Raw genomic sequence first — 19,915 nt, forward strand, 5'->3', positions numbered from 1 at the left:
ATGGGGTGGGTGGGTGGGTTTTTTGCACTATTTTATTCACTGAAACCCACCTCAATGTGAGATTTTTGTAGGTATTCTGTGAAAATATTTTCTGTACACATGGAAAAACTGTTTTATCATCTCCCAATTTGAAAAAATCAAAATAATGTTATCAGAGAAAGTCTGCGCATTGCATTTAAAAAAAAAAACCCCACATTATAACTGCAAATAATCGATTTTTTTTAAAGATTAGCAAGATGAAATAGAGGCACAGTGTTTGTTGGAGGATTTAAACGAGGAAATAAAAATTAAATAATCAATATTAATCACATTTTTTATGAATTCTATAATTTTTTACCAACATATTTTAAAAATTTATATCACAATCTACCAAAGACTCGAATTATAGTCTAAGATATTTTAAGTCGCTCGTCTCGCACGATTGTAACCTCTAAGGGAGCACGCCTTGGTGCGACTTAACAAAAGCCAGCTTGTTATTACGTGTCAGATTCCTGTTGCTTTGACTTCAATTAAACCTCTTGAACATACACAACTGTCCCGCAAAATTTTTCGGTGGTCCTGCTCTTTGCCACGTGTCCCCTCAAGCATTTTCTAGTACAGTGCGGGCGAGAGTGGAAAGTCATATTGCCACTACCAATTGTTTTCCTCCCATTCTCCAAATTTATCCCCCTTTCATGGAAATTATTTGGAAAATGTTTTGATAGTGAAATTTCGAAGAATACGTGACTAAAGGTTAAAAAAAAAAAAAAAAAAGTATTTTGAATTTACTTGCTAAATTTCAGAGATTAAAATTCACTCTATTTTTAATTTAGTTATATATTTCATGATTTAAATTATCTTAAATCAAATTTAAATTATTTGACTATATATATATATATATATAGCTCCTATCTGGTAACAATTTTTCATTCCAAAAGATCAAATTTTAATTGTTATTTCATTATTTCAATTGTCATTTTTAATTTCTTCACTCACATGTAGGATCTACCTTTTTTTTTTAATAATCAAAAAATTAATTTTCATAATCACTACTGAACATGCTCGTAAATAAAAAAAAAATGACCACATCGATGAAACTCTTGGATTTACCAAATCCTCATCTTCAACCAAGACCCTAACATTAAGAAGAACTGAAACCGAAGAAGCGAAAGAGTCAACCGGCATATGTATTTATAAGAAAGAAAGTCTTGACCGGGCGTGTCCTCTTCTTGCTACGTAGGGGAATAGGGCGGTGAAGCTTTCCTCGCGCTTAGCGCTTGTTTGGCACCTTGCGTTTGATGCCTTCCCCACAGGATAAAGGGTATCCTCTTCTGCTTATTCGTATGCGTATGCTGTTGCTTTTTCATATGCTTCATCTGATGTAGATGCGTCTGTATCTTCGGCTTAAGCTTCATCCTCTGCTCCTATTGATTCGGGGTCTATACCCATAGGATCAAGGGGCTTCATTCGATAAGGCGAGTGGCTTCGCTCCTTCTCGAAGACCGGATTTATGGTCAACGACTTTGACAGCCTTTCCTTGTTTGAAGTTTAGGCTTTAACCGACTTTTCATCTCCTCCCTCCGGCGACACATAGCAAATTGGTATAAGAGCCAAAACGAGTCCGTACCCCTTTCTCTAGATCGGCCACCCCACCAGCTTACATATATATTTATAATAAGTAAAGCATAAGGAAAGTAGAAGTTAGATTGCAATCGAAAAGTGATAAAATTCATATTAAAAAATTTAAACGATGAAGACATATCATCCATATCCAAAGACATTTCAGAAGAAAATTGAAATATTAATTTTTTAGTAATTAAGATTTATTTTTCTTTATCACCTTTTTTGTTTTCAAGTACCTACTTGCAATAAGAAATTTGGAGCCTGTTTGAAAGTGATTTTGAAAATTGATTTTTTGATCGTTAGGAAAAAGTGGAGTCCACCTGTGAGAGAAGAAGCAAATATGACGAGTAGAATAGTGAAATAACGATCAAAAAATCAATTTCTTGCGAAAAAAAATTACTTCCAAACAGACTGTTGATGTAGAATATGTCAAAAGCCAATTGATGGGTCCAATAGCTACAATTCGAAGTTAAAAAATATTTGACTTAGAAGTTAATTATTAACGTAAGCGTGTTGTTATTCATTGCCCAAATATTTTCCCATTCTTCTTCACGAATGCACATATCCACACTTCTTATGTGTATATATATTCTTATATCCTCCATTCTTGTAAATTTTAAGTGGTTGATTTATCGGTTACTATAAAAGAAAAATCTGACAATTGCAAGTTTAATGAATTAAATCTAATTGGAAATTGGGTTTCGATAGGCAGGTATGAATTATAATGGTACGATTGATGAGGAACCCAGAGGGGATTATTTGAAATTGGAGGGGAGTTTTGATGGAGGGGTCCACGGGGAGACATCGACGTCATCGGGTTGCGCCGGCGGGTGGTTCTGGTCGTTGTGGTGGTGGTTGAGGCTAGTGTTGGTGGTGACATTTTTAGGGGTCTTGGCTGTCATTTTCTGTATATGGGTCGGGCCCTTCTTCATGGACAAGGTCATCTTTCTTCTAGGAAATACTTTTGCGTTGAATGTTAATTATTTTTTTTGGCTTTCTCTAACTCTTGAGTTTAACATTGGGCGTTTTCTTCTAGCATTGTCGAAATATTAAAGCGTATGGCTCATGTTTATAAACTGTTTATAAATCCACTTGTTTCTATTTATTTATAAGTTAACTGTTTATAAACACTTCCCAAACTTGCTCTGCCTTCTGTTCAAGTGTTTCTCATTGTCATTCATGAGCATTTTTTAGTTTTTAAATTATAATGCAATAATCTATTTTCTGTTTATTGAAGTTTTTAATTTTCGGAATAATGGAAAATTAAATCTTGTACAGTCTATCTGTGTTGAGAAATGTTCTCATTTTGGAGAAGGCATTACAGGAAGCAGAGTTAGCTTGGGAGAGAAATGTGATGTGGAAGTAACAATATCAGCAGTTGTTTGGTAATAATGACCGAACGAAATTGTAGAATTCTTCTAGGAAATGAGGAAGTTAAGTGTGATTATGGGGAAAGGCAAATTCCTAGTGTTGTTATTGGTCTCTCTACTTCTAAGTTTTTTTATGGCTTTTAATTGGAAAGTAATACTCTATTCTTGATTTTAGTTTTGTATAGAGTATATAATGTCATCTAGAATTTGTAAATTCTTTCCTTTCATTAATATTAGCAGTTGTGCTATATGTACATAATAGGTTTATATAATGGTATACATGTACATGATGTGGTGAGATATGATTGGATCATAATTTTTTCAATTAAATAAAAAAAATAAAATACTCCTCTCTTTTTGACACTTCATCTGTACGAAAATCATTATGTATCTACGTATGTACAAATTACATTATTCTAATACTATTAGTAAGTATGTGTATATGCATCTTAAAATGAATTTGAGAATCTATATATCTTAGCTTGTTAGTGCCAATTTGACATTAAAAGATTTCCATGGTAGTTTCTCTTTGTATAATCTAATAGAAGGTAGCTGATATGCATGGATAATAATAATAAAAGAAAAAAAGAAAAAAAAAAGAATTGTATTTATACAATTAAATGTGTTTTGTTTGGAGGAGAAGTTAAGGGAAAGGAATGGAATTGACAAATTAGTTATGAGGGAAATAGTGGAAAATTGAGTTATACTACAGAAAGAACATATCTTGCAATCCGTGGAATCATTTTCCTTTTATACGCCTTTCTGTATCCAAACGCATAAGTTGAAGATTCATTATTCCGTACATTTTTCTTTTCCTTAAGCTGAATGGATGGTGAAAGTTGGCCAGCATGTTTTTTAGAAATTATGAAAAGTTTAATCAATCTATGTTCTTCCTTTCCTTACCATCTTCTATCATGTGAATGACATTGTGAACAAAATGTCTAATGTCACACCTAGAAATCAAGCAAGAAGCCTAGATGTGGTTTGCTACCATTTAAATCATTGGTCATGGTTCCCATCTGGTCATATTGCTTTCTAACTGCATCTCGTCTTTTCTCCAGGAAATTATACCCATAATTAATTGGGAAACGGAAACGTTCAGTAAACAAGTGCTGGCACTTATAGTCTTTGGTTCTGTGGCATTATTTCCAATCCTGCTTTTACCTTCTACCCCTTCCATGTGGGTTGCAGGGATGACTTTTGGATATGGGTATGGTTTTCTGCTGATCATTGGAGCAGTTGCAATTGGTGTGTCTCTTCCATATTTCATTGGTTTTCTTTTCCGTCATAAAATCCATGTACGTGCCTTTCATAATCTATTCTGTTTAGTGTTTCCTACAACAAGCTACCTTTGTCTGTCACATTATAGTAAATGTGGTCTAATCATTTCTTCTTCTTACAGATGTGGTTAGAGAAATATCCAAAGAAAGCTTCCATCATAAGACTAGCTGGTGAAGGAAATTGGTTCAATCAATTTAGAGCTAATGCTTTGATTAGGATTTCTCCTTTTCCTTATGTCATATATAACTACTCTGCTGTGGCTACTAATGTTGGATATGGTCCATACTTATTGGGGTCACTAGTCGGAATGGTACCAGAAATATTTGTTGCACTCTACACGTAAGTTTCTCTTTCTATCTATCTGCCTACCTTATCCCCCTCACATGCGTTCATTGCCCTCCTTCCATTATGTATTACGAAATTATAAGCCTAATTTTGTTTGTAGCAAGTTGCTGGTGTTATGAAACACGAACCTACTGTGTACAATCATCCATGTACATTCAAATGCATCGCATTCATTTATTTTAGTATATTCATCCATATATGATCATTCACTGTCTTCTTGTTGTATATATCTCTTAATGACGTATGTAATCATATATTACTTCTTTGATTCTGATGTTCAATTTAGGGAAAATTGCAACAGAGGTCCTAAACCTTTCATTTTGTTGCAGAATATACCTTAACCTTTCATTTTTGCAGCCACAATCCCAAACCTTTTACTTTAATTGCAAACGGAGTCCATTGCAGACATTCCATGAGTCAACATTCAAATTTGATTTTTGACTCAAATTGACAAATGAAATGAGGGGTAAAATGGTCCATTTATAATCTTATAATAAAATAATTAAATAAAAAGCAAAATAAAAAAATAAACTTCATCATCTTCTCCAAAACACCCCCACCCCCACCCACACCACCTCCACCTTCAAAATCTAAAACTACAGTTGCCTTTCCCAAAATTTCACATGGTTACCTTTCCCAAAATCTAACCATTACAATTTGAGCCTTTGAAATAGATCTAAACATTGAACAGATCTATTTACACTTCATCCAACAATAATCCCAAAATTTGAAGCGAAATCTGCGGAAAAAGAGAGGAGAAGCAAATAATGGATGTCAAACAGGGTCTGAAAAAGAAAAGCCATTTGAACGGCAGCTATATGAGACCACACCCAAGGTAAAATCAGATCGTTACTAGAAATTGGAGGTAAAAATAAATTTATAGTCCCATTTTCAGAATTGGGTTTAAATATTTAAAGAAGCCAACAAAAATCAGCTGAAGAAGAATCTAGAAGATTGCCACTTTTTTGAAGCCAGTGGTGGTGGTGATCGATATAACGTGCCGGAGAACATTAATCTTTTTGTGTATGCACTTGTGGCAGATGGTAAGAGCATGGTCGAGGGATTTTGTGAGATCAGCGATGACACGACGGATAGCGCGTTCGTAGATGTTGGAGGAGGCGGTGGTGAGGCGAGCGACGGCACGGAGGTGGTGAGATAGTTGGGCTAATTGGGTGGCGAGGTTGTTGATTTTTGAGGGGAGGGTAAGGTGGGGTGGGGAAGATGAAGTTTATTTTTTATTTTGCTTTATATTTAATTATTTTATTATAAGAATATAAATGGACCATTTTACCCCTCGTTTCATTTGTCAATTTGAGTAAAAAATCTAATTTCAGTGTTGACTAACGGATTTCTGGACAGAATGTGTGCAATGGACTCTGTTTGCAATTAAAGTAAAAGGTTTGGGACTGCGACCGCAAAAATGAAAGGTTAAGGTATAGTCTGCAATAAAATGAAAGGTTTGGGACCTTCGCTGCAATTTTCCTTTCAATTTACTACCAAATCTCTTGTATTGAGTAAAACTTGGTTTTTTGGTCATTGTAATGTACAAATGGAAGCTTACAATATCCTTTTTATGCTAAAAGTTAAGCCGATCAGTTGGTGGCAATGGAAGTGTGTGGTATCCATCCCCCACACCCATTTAAAACAACCCTGGTGTCAGTATGGCAAAGAGCAGCCATAATCATTCTCTTCTCGGGCCACAAACTGCTGCCTGCTGACAACCATGTTCGCCCTCTGTCAAAAACCATCTTAATGCCACCATTTAGCACTTCAGCCTGCATTGACAGGAAATTCACGTGACCTGGTAGTGAGATTAATACATAGATTTAGGGTCCATTTGGCATGGCTTTTGAAAAGTTAAAAGCTGTTTTTGGACCCGTTTGGCTAATTTTATGAAAGCTCCTCTGCCAGTTAGAAGATCATTTAGAGTAAACTCGTCTAACGTGGCTTTCTATAAAAAACACTTTTGGAATAGAGAACTCTTTTAAAAATTAGTTTTCAAACAAAAATTAAGGTATCTTCATCCAAAATCTCTTCTACTGAAAGCAAAAGCTATGGCAAACGGTGTTTATATTCTTATTTCAGAAGACAATGGTGCAAAGCCTCGCTGAAAACTTTTAAGACTTGATACTAGAAGCATTTGGATTTGACTAGAAAATTTTGCATGGTGTGTCTACAGGCATTGTCTTTAGTAGCTTTCCAGATGGCTTATAAGAAACCATGTGTGCGCACACCTAATAAAAAAATGAAAACATGAAAAGTAAAGGAAAAATGAGGTAAGCCAAAGCTGCAGGCTCATGTTCATGTGTTTTGCTGTACTAAGTTCTTTTCCTTTTTATTTCCATAATCTATTTGGGTGTGTGCTTATATGAAGTTCACATTCATTGATGTCGTCTGCGTTCCATTTGCTGGCAATGTATGCTGTGTTTTGTTGCTTATGATAACTGAGACAATAAGCTTTGATTAAGTCATGCCGAACCTATGAGATTGATTGTTTTTTAATGTGGTCTGTTTGCTACCGGACATGGCAAATTGTACGGAAATTTAGCAGTTCACTTTCTGTTATCTTCTTCAGTCTTTAATGTTTCTTATCCGGACTTCTCTTCTTTTGGTGTGTGCCTTGTCCAAATCATGGGTTTCCTTGAGATACAAAATTTGCAATTAGGTAAGAAAATAGGGTTTTGGCACTAGCTCTCATAGTATGCAAATTTTTTGCTAGTTTCAGATTTTGAAATGTTTGTGAATGAACCATACCTTGAAATTGATGGTAATTCTCTTCTGTTCAATGTGGTAATTGTGAAATTGACACTGTATAATTATTGCTGAAACTCATGGAGTTTTTGGCTTTGTAGTGGCATCCTGATAAAAACTTTGGCTGATGCATCCCACGATCGGCACTCTTTGTCAGCATCACAGATCATTTTCGAAGTGATCGGATTTTGCATCACGGTGGCTGCAACAGTGATAACCACGTTGTATGCTAAAAGGCGGCTCAATGAACTGCAAAGGGAAGAGGAACTATTGTTGCAGTGATCTCAGGTTATCTGCCGGCAAAATTAAGTTGGAGAAGGCAATGACATCGTGTTCCTTCACCCGCTGGGGGTTCTTGACAATCACTTGTCAATATGGATGCACAGAGTGGAAGGGAAAAAGGAAGCTAACACGACTAATATAGGGATGTCGATTCTGGGAGTGGTAACTGTTAAAACCATTTATAGTTCCTTTCTCCTCTGTAGAATATAATTGTACATGATTGAAATCTGATCTTTTTAAGGGTTAAATTACTGTAACCATTGCTTTGCAAATACATAGTAGGTCATGTTAATGTTTATCTGTGTTATAAAATATAGCGCTTGTTTGGCTCCACTATTTGCAAAATCAAAATTCATTCCCATTTTTGCCTTGTAGTGTGAAGGAAGTCAACAATTGCGGCTACTAACGGTCCAATAATTCATTAAAATTTGGATGAAAATTGCCACCGAAGAAGACGATAATTACTTAAGTTATCATTCTCTTAATTTAAAAAAAAAAAAAAATGTCCTTGCCTGTTTAGAGGCGATTTTTACAAATTTTTAGCCCTTGTATGAGCCCCATTTTGGTGAGAAAATAAATTTTTGAATAGTGTATTGATAAAAAATATGTGGTTAAAAAATAAGAAAAATTTTTGAATTTGCGTGTAATATTATTTTATTAAATAATGTGTAATTGAAATAATGTTAAGATATTGTTAAAAATACATTTTTTTTTTCAAAAGAATGGAGTTCAAACAAGTAAATTTCGACCATTTGGAAATGTGGGTCTCCTATTTCTGCCGCAATTTTTGACTCAATATTTGCTAAATTATGACAAATCCCTTCATTCATTCTAATCGCGCTACACTTACAGAAAGAGGATTTCACAGGGTTTCAATAGAATGACGTGGCATATCGTGTAGAATAAAAAAAAAAAATAAAACACCGATTCTTACCCAAAATAGACGAATTCATTCCTAATTCAAATCTCCCTTTTGCACAAGCCCTAGAAATCTCGCGAAGAAAATGTCGATCGAGCTCCGTCCGACTCCTCCGTCCACAACGCCGCTGTGATATACATACCCATCTCCGTCCACACTGCCTCATTCCACATGCCCTCCTCTGCGATTGTAACTCCTCGAAATCTAAACCGGTCGAAGCCATTGCCTAGGTCAAAACCATCACAGGCGAAATCCGACCATCATCTCCATTCACAGACGCTACACTCATCTCCAGCTTAGTACGTCTCCGTCGTCCAAAATCGTCGTCCTCAGAACGACCTTCGAGCAACGACACACAGAAGGTGTGTTTGTGATTGCACTTGCACCTTTCTTCTGGCTACATATGGAATCATCTTATAATTACTTGGAAATTATACAGTTAGAACAAGTGACATTGTTCTTCATCTTGAACTGATTATCAATGTTGTTTCTGAATTGGAAAGTTTCTATAGTAATATAGAGTAAAATGCTTCTTACGAACTGCATTTCATACTGTGAAATGTGTTGCTCGAAAATCGCTGGTTTTGATGAAATATGTGTTCTGCATTGTATGTTATGCTTGCAGTGTATCGATTTATATAGCTGTCTGCATATTAGTTTGTGTAGTAATGACATTGAATTTGATTTTTTGATTTGTCGGGCAGGATGGGAGGACGGAATATTGCACGGTTGTATAAGCACGAAGCACTCCTTTACTGATTGTCCAGTAAAACGATGATGTCCACGGTGCGCATTGGGATTGCAGATGTGTTTTGAGGTTGAAAGGGAGACTAGTAATAAAGGGCAATTATTCAGAACCTGTAGTAGTAAGTGTGGATATTTTGATTGGGTCGTCAACGAAGAAGCAAGCGGAGAATCGAGCACTATTACTGAGGCATTTCATCCTGGGGCCATCGAAGAAGTCGATGGCTTGCCAAGCATGTTCGACAGTCTGGCTCGAATAGCTGAAAAATGAGACATTGAGATCTCATTGAACGTGACATTTCGCAAGGGAAAGCGAAGTGAGGACGTGAGTGGCAAAGGAGAAGCCCACGATTGATGTTTATCATGTAGCCGATTTTCGAAGTTTCTGATACAATGGTTTGTTTCTTGTTGGATAAATGTTGTCCAATATGATCCTTTAATGACATGGTGAAAATATGTTTTGTAGAGATAACTCATACTTTGGCTATATGGTGTTGGCATTATAATGTTTTGTAGTTCAATTGTTGGTAGTCTATGGAATCTGTGGTGTAGCAGTAGGGTTTTCTTCTTTGTGGAAATTATGACTTGTAGGTTGTCTTGGTTGGTGAATGCAATCCTTGTTTATTAATGTTATGGTTTATGGATTTGCTCAGAATTTATTAATGTTAACACTTTGTCGAGCCATGGTAAGCAAGTACCGTCTTAAAGCTGAAAGCTTGGTTAGTGGTTTCTTGTTTTTTTAAGTTTTTATTAACTCTCAGTACACATATTGAAACTCAAGATTGGATGTCTTTGATTCCAATTAAAACTTTGTGCAAACATGAAAACATTAACTTGTATTGAAGAACTCGACATTCTTGTACAATAACAACTTACATGATCACGGCTCTTATCTAACTTGGACAGCTTTTCAACTCTGAAAGGAATGATTTAGAGATTGAAAACTATGAGACAAATCTGTCATAAACTGAACCCTGCGGTAGCACGCCTCAAAACAAGGCTTATAAGTACACATCACACCATCAGCAGCTCTTGAATACATGTCACAGAACATGTTTACATGTTTGGAGACGTAGTACAATCCAAAGCCAAAAACCCAAAATAACATAGTACAATCCAAAGCCTAAAACCAAAAATAAAATGAATTCTCAATAATATCAAATAACTAACACGCAATTGTACAAGTGATCAAACTCGAAAGGCATTTATGGTGTTCGAAGAAGCTTGAATTGCTCAATCTTCATGCATTGCAGAATGTCAATCCAGTCATGAAAGAATTCCTATGATTTTGAGCTGCTTCCAGATTTTGCTGTAGCCTAAGAATACAGAATCCTTGGTGAGTAGTTGCCCAAATTGAGACTAGCGAATGAGATGACAATTTCAACTATTAACTACAATGCGGCTAATCAATGTCAAATATGAAAGGATGGATCAGCCATATGAATTTAGATGATTCAGAAGTAGCCAAAACCAATGATAAGAGTCATCAGTCATACAAGCTCAATGTCAAGTTATCCTTCTTTCTACCCATTTCTGCTGAATTAATCTGCTTTAGAATTTTTGATTGAAACTAGTGGGACATTCTTGATTATCAGTAGGCAAAATTCTTGGTTATCCAAATACCAAAAAGAAAGTCATAAACGGTCTCCAAAAATCCACACAAATCATTGCGTTTTCTTACACGAAAATCAAGAAAACTGATACAGTAAAATCATGATATTTCTGCCATGTTCCAAATCATTTGATCAAACCTATGAATCAATCAAGAACCTGTCCCTATCCAAAGGTGAGAAATATATGCGTTCTGGTTTAATATAGACAACATCAATGGAAAGGTAAGAACAAGCTCAAGCAAAGTTGTAGCCAGCTAAGTTACGGGTTTTACTTCTTTAATCTTGTTGAATTCAACCCGATATTCTTGCTATCGATTCAAGACCTAATGTTATAGTACTTACATAGTTACATTACAGGCTATGGTCCGCAAAGTTGTAGCCAGCCAAGAAATCAACCAGGTCGAAAGAAACCAGGATTAAAAAACCTTAAAATGGAGGGGATGGAATAGATGAAAAAGCAATACCCAGCTAGTCAAATTAAGACGAGTAAAAGCTTAACTGATCTTGAGTTCGAAGAAGTTCAAGGATTTAAGGATTTGGGATTCAATTTCGACAAGGTACAAGACTTAAATGCAAGTATAGTTCGCATACTCCCAGGTTTGAAAGACAAGAAGCAAGTCAAATCAGCAGAAGAAGAAAATATGAGGAGGCCATTTCTTTTTGAGGCGTGGATGGCATAAAACTCATCATCTTCTTCAAGCAAAAGGTCAACAGAAGACATGAAGACACAGATCAAATTCTGGGCTAGAGCTGTGGCATCTAATGCAAGTGCAATGCGCCAACTGACTTTTTTCCAATTTACCAAGTCTAAATTCTTCGAATCAGAAGTCAACTATAGTAAAAATCACCGATTGCTATTCTACAAATCGTTTTGAAAATCCTAGAAGTGAAGACAGCTTCATCAAAATCCTAGAAGTGAAGACATTTCCAAGAGACGAACAAGAAGTAAAACTTTCACCTGATCGGAATTTAACCCAACTTCAGCCGTTTCGATAAATGTAGCACCTTGCTGCGGAAAAGGTGGTGGAGCAAAGTACGGACTCGAGGATTGAGATTGAATTGTGGGGGATCAAAGTAGACGAAGGTAATTGTTGGGTAAACATTTGGCTCATGGCATCTCCCTACATCAAATAAGAACGTAAACGCACATTCATCAACTTAAAACTAGGAAAAATCCATAAACGTACCAACAATAGCTGGGAATATGAGAATGGTTTTAGTTGCAAACATTGAAATTCTGGAGTGATATTCACAACCGGTGTAGCGGCTTCCACGGGAAAATGATTATCCTTCGGTCTCTTCCCTTTGCATGTAGTCGAAGCAACCTACATATAAATCGAACATTAAATGATTTTTGTAATTGAGATCCTTTATGATTAAAGGGTTTATTACAACAACATACCTTCGCTTTTTTCGAAGTTGACTCCAACGGGCCCTTTTTTCAAAGTTTTCTTGGTGCCCCTTCCTTTTCGATAATTTGGGATCTAATATGCCCGTGCCGGCAGTATTTTGTGAATCATTACATTGGCTCGCTATGTGAGTAGTAGCCTGCGAAAGAACATTACTCCCACTACTAGAATCCAAAGACCGTAACTCTGCAGCTTGACATTGTATCCAATCCATAATCGCACGCGATCGCAATTCGTCAGTGCAAGCAAGGTCTGCCACCTCAACAAATGTCTGACACATGTCATCGTATCTCATTTGTTCAAGAGTGCTAACCAACCCAGCGTACTTCACAAAAACCCTTGTATGCGCTCTAGTGACATCTCTTCGCCATCTCCGCACTACATACCTCTCTGGCATTTTTGTGATATCATTACGGTCTAAGACAGTGATCGCATGCCTGCATATAATTCATCGAAACTCAAACAAATGGCAGCTACAAATAACTTCGCATGTGTCGTTTCGGTACAAGACATTGTATGTTTTCCTCTTCCTGCCCCCAGGGCAGTTCACAGACTCCCGAACCTCGTAAGTCGTCCCAAAACACTCTTCTGTGACTGAAGCGACGTCACAGTACATCTTTCCTGTGAACTCCTCCTGCACTTCCTTGAACTTCGAAATAGTGTAAGCAGACTGAAATTGCTTCTCCATTTCAAATGTTGTTGCACACGGCACCATTTGTGAGTATGGCTTGAATTTCGCCTGAAACTCCTTCTCGGCCTTATTCCTTAACGCCCTTTCATAATGTTCGACAAACTGTTTTAAAAAGGTCTTCGAGTGGACATATCCGTCGAAGAACGCATTCATACTTTCACTTCGTTGTGTCGTCGACATCCCTGCCCAGAAAGTGATTTTCAAGAAGCAAGGTACCCATTTACACCTGTTCTCATACAGCCCCAACAACCAATCATTATTGTGTAAGTCAAATCTACAGATCATATTCATCCAGCCATTTTCAAATTCGTCCTCGTGTTGCGAATCATATACTAGACCATGCATACAAGAAAATATTGAGCTTTTATCACTGTGATAACCAAACTTTTCTGGCAACTTCTTCATGATGTGCCATAAACACCATTTGTGTTTTGCATTTGGAAAGACAATCTCAATCGCATTTTGCATAGCCTTATCTTGATCAGTAATAACACCATGGAGAGGTCGACCGTGTATGCACTCGAGCCATGTCCTAAATAGCCATACGAACGTACTCGTATCCTCATTGGACAGCAAACCACAACCAAGCAGTGTTGATTGTCCGTGGTGATTTACTCTAACAAAAGGTGCGAAAGGCATATCATACTTATTCGTGAGATATGTGGTATCAAACGTGATAATATCTCCGAACTCTTTGTATGCTTGTCTAGACCTATTATCCGCCTAAAATACATTCTTTAGGCGTCTCTCATCATCTAAATCCATACTAAAATAAAATCCCGAACACTGTGATTGCATCTTCGAAAAGTATGATTGCAAAGCTGCGACATCTCCTTCTCCTAGTCTTAATCGTCTCACCCGTTCAATATAGGTCCGACAATCCCTCTCAAAAAAAGTCATAATTTCGTATCCACCTGCTTCCACAACTGTGGAGTTAAAGCTTTTCTGCAGTGGAATTCCTGCCACATCACTCACCTCAAGCTTCCTTTTCACAATTGCACTTAGTTCTCTATTGTATCGATAAAGTCTAGATTTTGAAGGGCTTGTTCTGTGATTGTGCTCAAGGTTCACAGTGTTGATTCTCCATTTTCCAAGGACATCTGCAGATGCAAATATCCTCGCTTTACAATCTATTTGACTCATTGGTTGTGGCTTCAAAACAGTGGTACTACTATTACTTCTTCGCCCTTCACAGCCACACGTGAATGTCACATATCTAACTACTCGTCGTCGTCTTTTTTTGAATTCCTTCTCCTCACAGGAAAGCCAACGGCGTAAGCATATCTCTTGTAGAAGTCAAACAACTCTGTCTCACTTGCGAATGTCATTCCAACCTCAAGCAATAGCTCTCCATCTCCTCCTAACGATTCGTTACCAACAATGTTGTAACTGTCCACAAATATCTCATTTTTGGACTGTACCATGGGAATATCATTCGTGTCTCCCATCATTTCGTGCGTTGCAATCAAAATATAAGGTGATAAGTAACAATATTAAAGGCTTTCATACATTGAAAATATAAGGACCAGATACAATACCTTAATTTCCTGGCAAAGATTGAAATTCCTCATTCTCAATTTTGAAATCTTTGTTCTGATGCGAGTACCCAATGTTATGATTTTGCATGAAGCCTACATAATAAGCAAAAGAATTCTGATTTTATAGAAAAACTGCATATAATTTGTACTTGTTTATAGTGGGAGTACTTCCAACATCAGTCACATAGTTTAGCATTGCCAAATAAAACCATAATAATTGTTTGGGGAGAGTGGCACACGTGAGCAAAATAAGAGTTGCCTTGCATATCTACCATCTGTGAAGCTGAAATTTCCAAGTGTTACTTGAATAACACTAATGTATATATAACTATTAGATGTAGTCGTGGTGTGAAAATTTTCATTTTCATTAGAGGAAATTATTTTGATAGCACCGTAGGTTTCACTTTCAGCAAGAATATACATCTTCATATTTATCAATTGATTTTACCAGTAGCAAATATTGATTATAATTTGATCCTAATGCATGCTGCCACAAAATATGTTATTCCATTAAGGTTAACATAATTCAAATCAATTAGCAGTTAATGTGAGAAGAAGGTCCAGCAATTACCAGTAGAGCAAGACACCATAATTTAACAAAACCTCAAGGATGGCAATGTCCGCATTAATCAACATACAATTTATACATTTCTAGGCAACACTAATTGGAAGGTTACACACAACAAATGCACACTATTACTGAAGTCTACTACATCGTTTCTCACCGTATATGATTCGCGGTCGGAAGACACTCTGGAATGGGATACTCCGGTTGGGCGTTGGGTCAGCTGACGCTGCAAGTGTTTCGGCCGAACAATGTGAGGTTGTTTTGGAAAGGGAAACAATCTGCTGCAATGGGCGTCGGGTCGGCTTGCGGCTGCAAGTGTTTCGACCGAAAATGTGAGCTTATTTTTGGGGAAATACAAATGGGCGTTGGGAAATCTCGAGCTGCAAATGTTATGGCCGAAAATGTGACCTTCTATTTGGGAAAATACAAAGGAACATGGAGCATGAAATTTTTTCTTGCAGATGTATACAGTTGGCTCGCAAGCATCATTCCATTTCTTTAGGGCTTCTATTTGGGGAAACAACAATCAGTGTGGTGTTGGTGAAAAATTTAGCGCCACCGGATTTCTCCCCTTTTTCTACCTTTTTTTTTTCCACGCCAGCTGTTTTCAAAATTCTGTAGGACTTCTGTAATAACATATCTGGACACCCAGCATTATTGCATTCAAATAAAATGAATTAAAATCCCGTTTTGGTACCCATTTTTTTCAAAATGTATTTTTCTCTCTTTTGTTTTCAACCACACATTCTTTATTAAAATAATATTACATGTAAATTAAAAAAATTCCATATTTTTCAACCATAAATTTTCATCAATTTACTATTTAAAAATACATTTTTACATAAAAATGTCTCTCAAACACCTTAAATGTTAAAAGGGTGCATGGGCAATTTTGTAAAATTTGGTCAATACTTGCGGCTCAAATTTTGCATGCCCTATTGGTTATTTTTTTTATTTTAATTTTCAAAAATAGAAAAAATTAAAAATTGTCTTTTCCTAGCTTATAATCAATGTAATCAGTCAATGCTAATCATAACATTTCACCATTAAATGACTTACTATAATCAAACTTTTGCAACATAAAACTTAACAAAAAATTGGAAATTGTCAAAATTAATTTTTGATTCTAGTGTTTTTTGACTAAGCAATTCTTTTACTCATTGGATGTTAATCACGCCTATTATTATAAGTTTTTGTATAATTAAATACGAAAATAAAATTGATTTAATATCTCATAAAATAAATACGTTACAATAAGCAGTATCATTTTCTACATTAATTATCGCCACGCTGACCACCGAATTAGTTTGTTGAGTTAATAGGAAGCTTTCAATGCCTACCTACCAAAGGCACATTGATGGTGAAGATTCACACCAATGGCTTCTTCTCTTGTTCTGTTCGTTACTGAATTTATTAATATAATTTCCCATTTATTACATTTACCAGTGTGTGTCTGTGTGATACGGAAATACACTCAGTTCAACGACGTGGATGGATCTACTGGCTGATACACACTGTAATGAGCATAAAAAATTGCAGCTATTAAATTTGTACCACCTGCTTCTCTTTCCAGCCCAGCCAGGCAATTTTTCATTCTACACCTAATTCTTGACCTCGTCATCTCAACTAGCCCATAAACACTAATTGTGCAGAAGTCACACTTCATTGTTAAGCAAAGAAAGATCCCAAGAAAATAGAATAAATTCAGTGTCTTTTTACTCATGCCCATAATAATGTGCTTTAATCCCTTCCTATTTTCTCCATGATTCAGCATTAAAAATTTACTCTAACATATATACATTGTAATTAAATGAAATGACTGCTCTTGAATCTCCATGTTTTCATGTTTCCATCGGCCCTTCCCTGCATCAGTGTACATTTAGAAGGAGAGATCAAGGGGTTGCAGACTGGATCCAGTGAGTATAATGCCGGGGTTTTGTCGGAAGGAACATGAAAAGATTAGGTACAAGTTTTCGTCATCTTGTGTTCTTCTATGCCTTTTGTTTTCTTGAATTTGTGATAATATTAGTCTCACCAATCACTGAAAAGGAAATCTTGCTTCAATTCAAGGGTAACATTTCAAGTGACCCGTTTTTGAGTTTGAGTTCTTGGGATCAAAACAATAGCCCCTGCAGAGATTATAGAGGTGTGTTTTGTAATTCAGGTGGAAATGTGGTAAAAATTGTGCTATGGAATACTAGTCTTGGTGGGGTTTTGTCTCCTGCTTTATCTGGATTACAATCTTTGAGAATTATTAATTTGTTTGGGAATAAATTTCAAGGAAATATTCCTTTGGAGTATGGAGAGATTGGTACATTGTGGAAGATTAATTTAAGCTCCAACGCTTTATCTGGGGTAATCCCAGATTTTCTTGGAGATTTGCCAAATATAAGGTTTCTTGATTTATCAAGAAATGGGTATACTGGGGAGATTCCTTCAGCTTTGTTCAAGAATTGTTACAAGACAAGATTTGTTTCTTTAGCACATAACAATCTTTCGGGTGCCATCCCTGTGTCGATTGGTAATTGTAGGAATCTTGAGGGAATAGATTTGTCTTTTAATAGTCTTAATGGAGGATTACCTGCAGAAATCTGTGGCATTCCAGGGCTAGTGTACTTATCAGTGAGAAGTAATGTGCTATCAGGAAATGTTCAAGATAATGTTTCCGAGTGTGGAAGCTTGGAGTTTTTGGATCTTGGTGGCAATATGTTTACCGGAGGCACTCCATTTGGGATTCTTGGATTTGTAAATCTTACCTATTTTAATGTTTCGTGGAATGGGTTTCAGGGTGAAATTCAGGAGATTGAAACTTGTAGTGGGAGACTGGAATTTTTTGATGTTTCAGGGAATGATTTGTCTGGTAAAATTCCTTCAAGCATCACAAAATGCAGTGGCCTAAAGTATTTAGATTTGGGATTTAACCGGCTTCATGGGAGTATACCAGTCGGAATTGCTGATATGACGAGGCTATTGGTCATTCGCTTAGCAAATAACTCAATAGACGGGATAATCCCAGCACAGTTTGGGAGTATTAAATGGCTAGAAGTTCTCGATTTGCGTAATCTCAAACTCACGGGTGAAATCCCAGACGAGATAAGCAATTGCCGGTTTCTTCTTGAGATGTGAGTTGAATAACCATTACCAGCCTTTATGTGCTTGCATCAACATTTATTAGGATTCAACTGACAAAACTTTGTAAATTTTGCATGCAGGCATGTTTCTGGAAATTCTTTGGAGGGAGGCGTTCCACAAAATCTTGACAACATGACGTACCTCATAACTCTTGACCTACATCATAACAGGCTTAATGGAAGCATACCATTGACTATCGGAAATTTGTCTAACGTACATTCTTTGGATTTATCAGAAAATTTTCTATCAGATTCAATTCCTTCTACGCTCAAGAATTTGAAAAACCTCACTCATTTCAACGTGTCTTACAACAATCTTTCTGGTACTATCCCTTCAATTCCAGGCATTCAACAGTTTGGCTTCTCAGCTTTTTTTCACAACCAAGGTCTCTGTGGTCCACCATTAGATGACCCATGCTCTGCTACTTCTGGTGCACATAAACCCAAGTTGAGTGCTTCTGTAATCATCGCAATAGTAGCTGCTGCATTCATTGTTACAGGTGTATTTGTGATTACCATTATTAACATAAAGGCTCGTGGGAGGGGACGAAAAGAAGAGACTCTGGTTGTAGATTCTACTCCATTAGCTTCAACAGATTCAAATGTTATTATTGGGAAATTAGTCCTCTTCAGCAAAAATATGCCTTCAAGGTATGAGGATTGGGAGGCTGGCACTAAAGCCTTGCTTGATAAAGAATGTTTAATTGGTGGGGGCTCTATTGGAAGAGTGTACAAAACTACCTTCGAAGGAGGAATTTCGATGGCAGTGAAGAAGCTCAAGACCTTAGGGATGATCCAAATCCAAGAAGAATTTGAGCATAAAATTGGTCGTTTGGGATACCTTCAGCATCCGAATCTTGTCGCTTTTCAAGGTTACTATTGGTCATGTAGCATGCAGTTAATTTTGTCTGAATTTGTTTCAAATGGAAATCTGCACGATAATTTACATGGAGTGAATTATCATGGGATGAGCTTTCGTTTTAGTAATCCGGAGTTGAATTGGCCGAGAAGGTTTCAAATAGCATTAGGGACAGCAAGAGCCTTAGCCTACCTTCACCATGACTGCAGACCTCCAGTTCTTCATCTCAATGTCAAGCCCAGTAATATACTGCTGGATGAAAACTACAATGCCAAACTGTCTGATTATGGCTTGGGAAAGTTTCTTCCTCTGCAGAATAATTATGGTTCAAGAAATATTCACAATGCAGTTGGGTACATTGCACCTGAGTTATCTCAAAGTTCAAAACTCGTTGATAAATGTGATGTTTATAGCTTTGGGGTGATTCTTTTGGAGTTGGTTACGGGGAGAAAACCAGTGGAGAGTCCAGCAATGAGTGAGAGGGTGATTTTGCGTGAATATGTCCGGGATTTGATGGAAATGGGTTCTGCTTCGAACTGTTTTGACCTTAGTTTGCGAGGATTTGCAGAAAATGAGCTGATTCAGGTTCTGAAGTTGGGTTTGATTTGTACTTGTGAAACTCCTTCGCGGAGGCCAAGCATGGCTGAGGTTGTTCAGGTTCTCGAGTCCATAAGAAATGGTGTGGAATCATAACTAGCATAGGAGAAATTTGTTTATTTGGTAAAGAAATACACAATTCTTTTGCAATTCATTCTGAGTTGCCATTATCAGCTGTAGTCCTGCAATAAAATCGTTCTAGTTTTTGGAACTCG

General features: G+C 36.7%; 3 protein-coding genes and 2 long non-coding RNA genes across 8 annotated transcripts; 3 read left to right on the forward strand and 2 right to left on the reverse strand.

Annotated features, from left to right (window-relative positions):
- Nucleotides 1-2,123: 2,123 nt before the first annotated feature.
- On the forward strand, nucleotides 2,124-7,964 carry LOC111368783 (transmembrane protein 64-like). Of its 2 annotated transcripts, XM_022990226.1 has the most exons (5): nucleotides 2,124-2,541; nucleotides 4,034-4,270; nucleotides 4,375-4,592; nucleotides 5,958-6,031; nucleotides 7,451-7,546. In XM_022990226.1, the coding sequence occupies exons 1-4, from the start codon at nucleotides 2,317-2,319 to the stop codon at nucleotides 5,986-5,988; spliced, it is 711 nt and encodes a 236-aa protein (XP_022845994.1). In that variant the 5' UTR covers nucleotides 2,124-2,316; the 3' UTR covers nucleotides 5,989-6,031; nucleotides 7,451-7,546. The 2 variants fall into 2 exon arrangements, with proteins under 2 accessions (XP_022845994.1, XP_022845992.1); XM_022990224.1 differs by lacking the exon at nucleotides 5,958-6,031 and having other exon boundaries at nucleotides 2,128-2,541; nucleotides 7,451-7,964.
- Nucleotides 6,045-7,442, reverse strand: LOC111368784. Its single transcript, XR_002698043.1, has 2 exons — nucleotides 7,353-7,442; nucleotides 6,045-6,373 (listed from the first exon to the last, which is right to left on the reverse strand). It is a non-coding gene; the product is annotated as an uncharacterized LOC111368784 (long non-coding RNA).
- A 523-nt stretch (nucleotides 7,965-8,487) lies between the features above and the next one.
- Nucleotides 8,488-9,949, forward strand: LOC111368786. Its single transcript, XR_002698046.1, has 2 exons — nucleotides 8,488-8,912; nucleotides 9,255-9,949. It is a non-coding gene; the product is annotated as an uncharacterized LOC111368786 (long non-coding RNA).
- A 99-nt stretch (nucleotides 9,950-10,048) lies between these two features.
- Nucleotides 10,049-13,885, reverse strand: LOC111368785 (protein FAR-RED IMPAIRED RESPONSE 1-like). Of its 3 annotated transcripts, none has more exons than XR_002698045.1 (4): nucleotides 12,310-13,885; nucleotides 12,136-12,232; nucleotides 11,866-12,028; nucleotides 10,049-10,610 (listed from the first exon to the last, which is right to left on the reverse strand). XR_002698045.1 is itself a non-coding variant. In XM_022990227.1 (3 exons), the coding sequence occupies exon 1, from the start codon at nucleotides 13,644-13,646 to the stop codon at nucleotides 12,765-12,767; it is 882 nt and encodes a 293-aa protein (XP_022845995.1). In that variant the 5' UTR covers nucleotides 13,647-13,885; the 3' UTR covers nucleotides 11,023-12,028; nucleotides 12,095-12,232; nucleotides 12,310-12,764. The 3 variants fall into 3 exon arrangements, 1 of the variants encoding a protein (XP_022845995.1); XR_002698044.1 differs by having other exon boundaries at nucleotides 12,095-12,232; XM_022990227.1 differs by lacking the exon at nucleotides 10,049-10,610 and having other exon boundaries at nucleotides 11,023-12,028; nucleotides 12,095-12,232.
- A 2,651-nt stretch (nucleotides 13,886-16,536) lies between these two features.
- Nucleotides 16,537-19,911, forward strand: LOC111368788 (probable LRR receptor-like serine/threonine-protein kinase At1g12460). Its single transcript, XM_022990229.1, has 2 exons — nucleotides 16,537-18,235; nucleotides 18,326-19,911. The coding sequence occupies exons 1-2, from the start codon at nucleotides 17,064-17,066 to the stop codon at nucleotides 19,794-19,796; spliced, it is 2,643 nt and encodes an 880-aa protein (XP_022845997.1). The 5' UTR covers nucleotides 16,537-17,063; the 3' UTR covers nucleotides 19,797-19,911.
- Nucleotides 19,912-19,915: the final 4 nt, after the last annotated feature.

This window comes from Olea europaea, chromosome 19, assembly GCF_002742605.1.
Source record: "Olea europaea var. sylvestris chromosome 19, O_europaea_v1, whole genome shotgun sequence".
NCBI classification, from domain to species: domain Eukaryota; kingdom Viridiplantae; phylum Streptophyta; class Magnoliopsida; order Lamiales; family Oleaceae; genus Olea; species Olea europaea.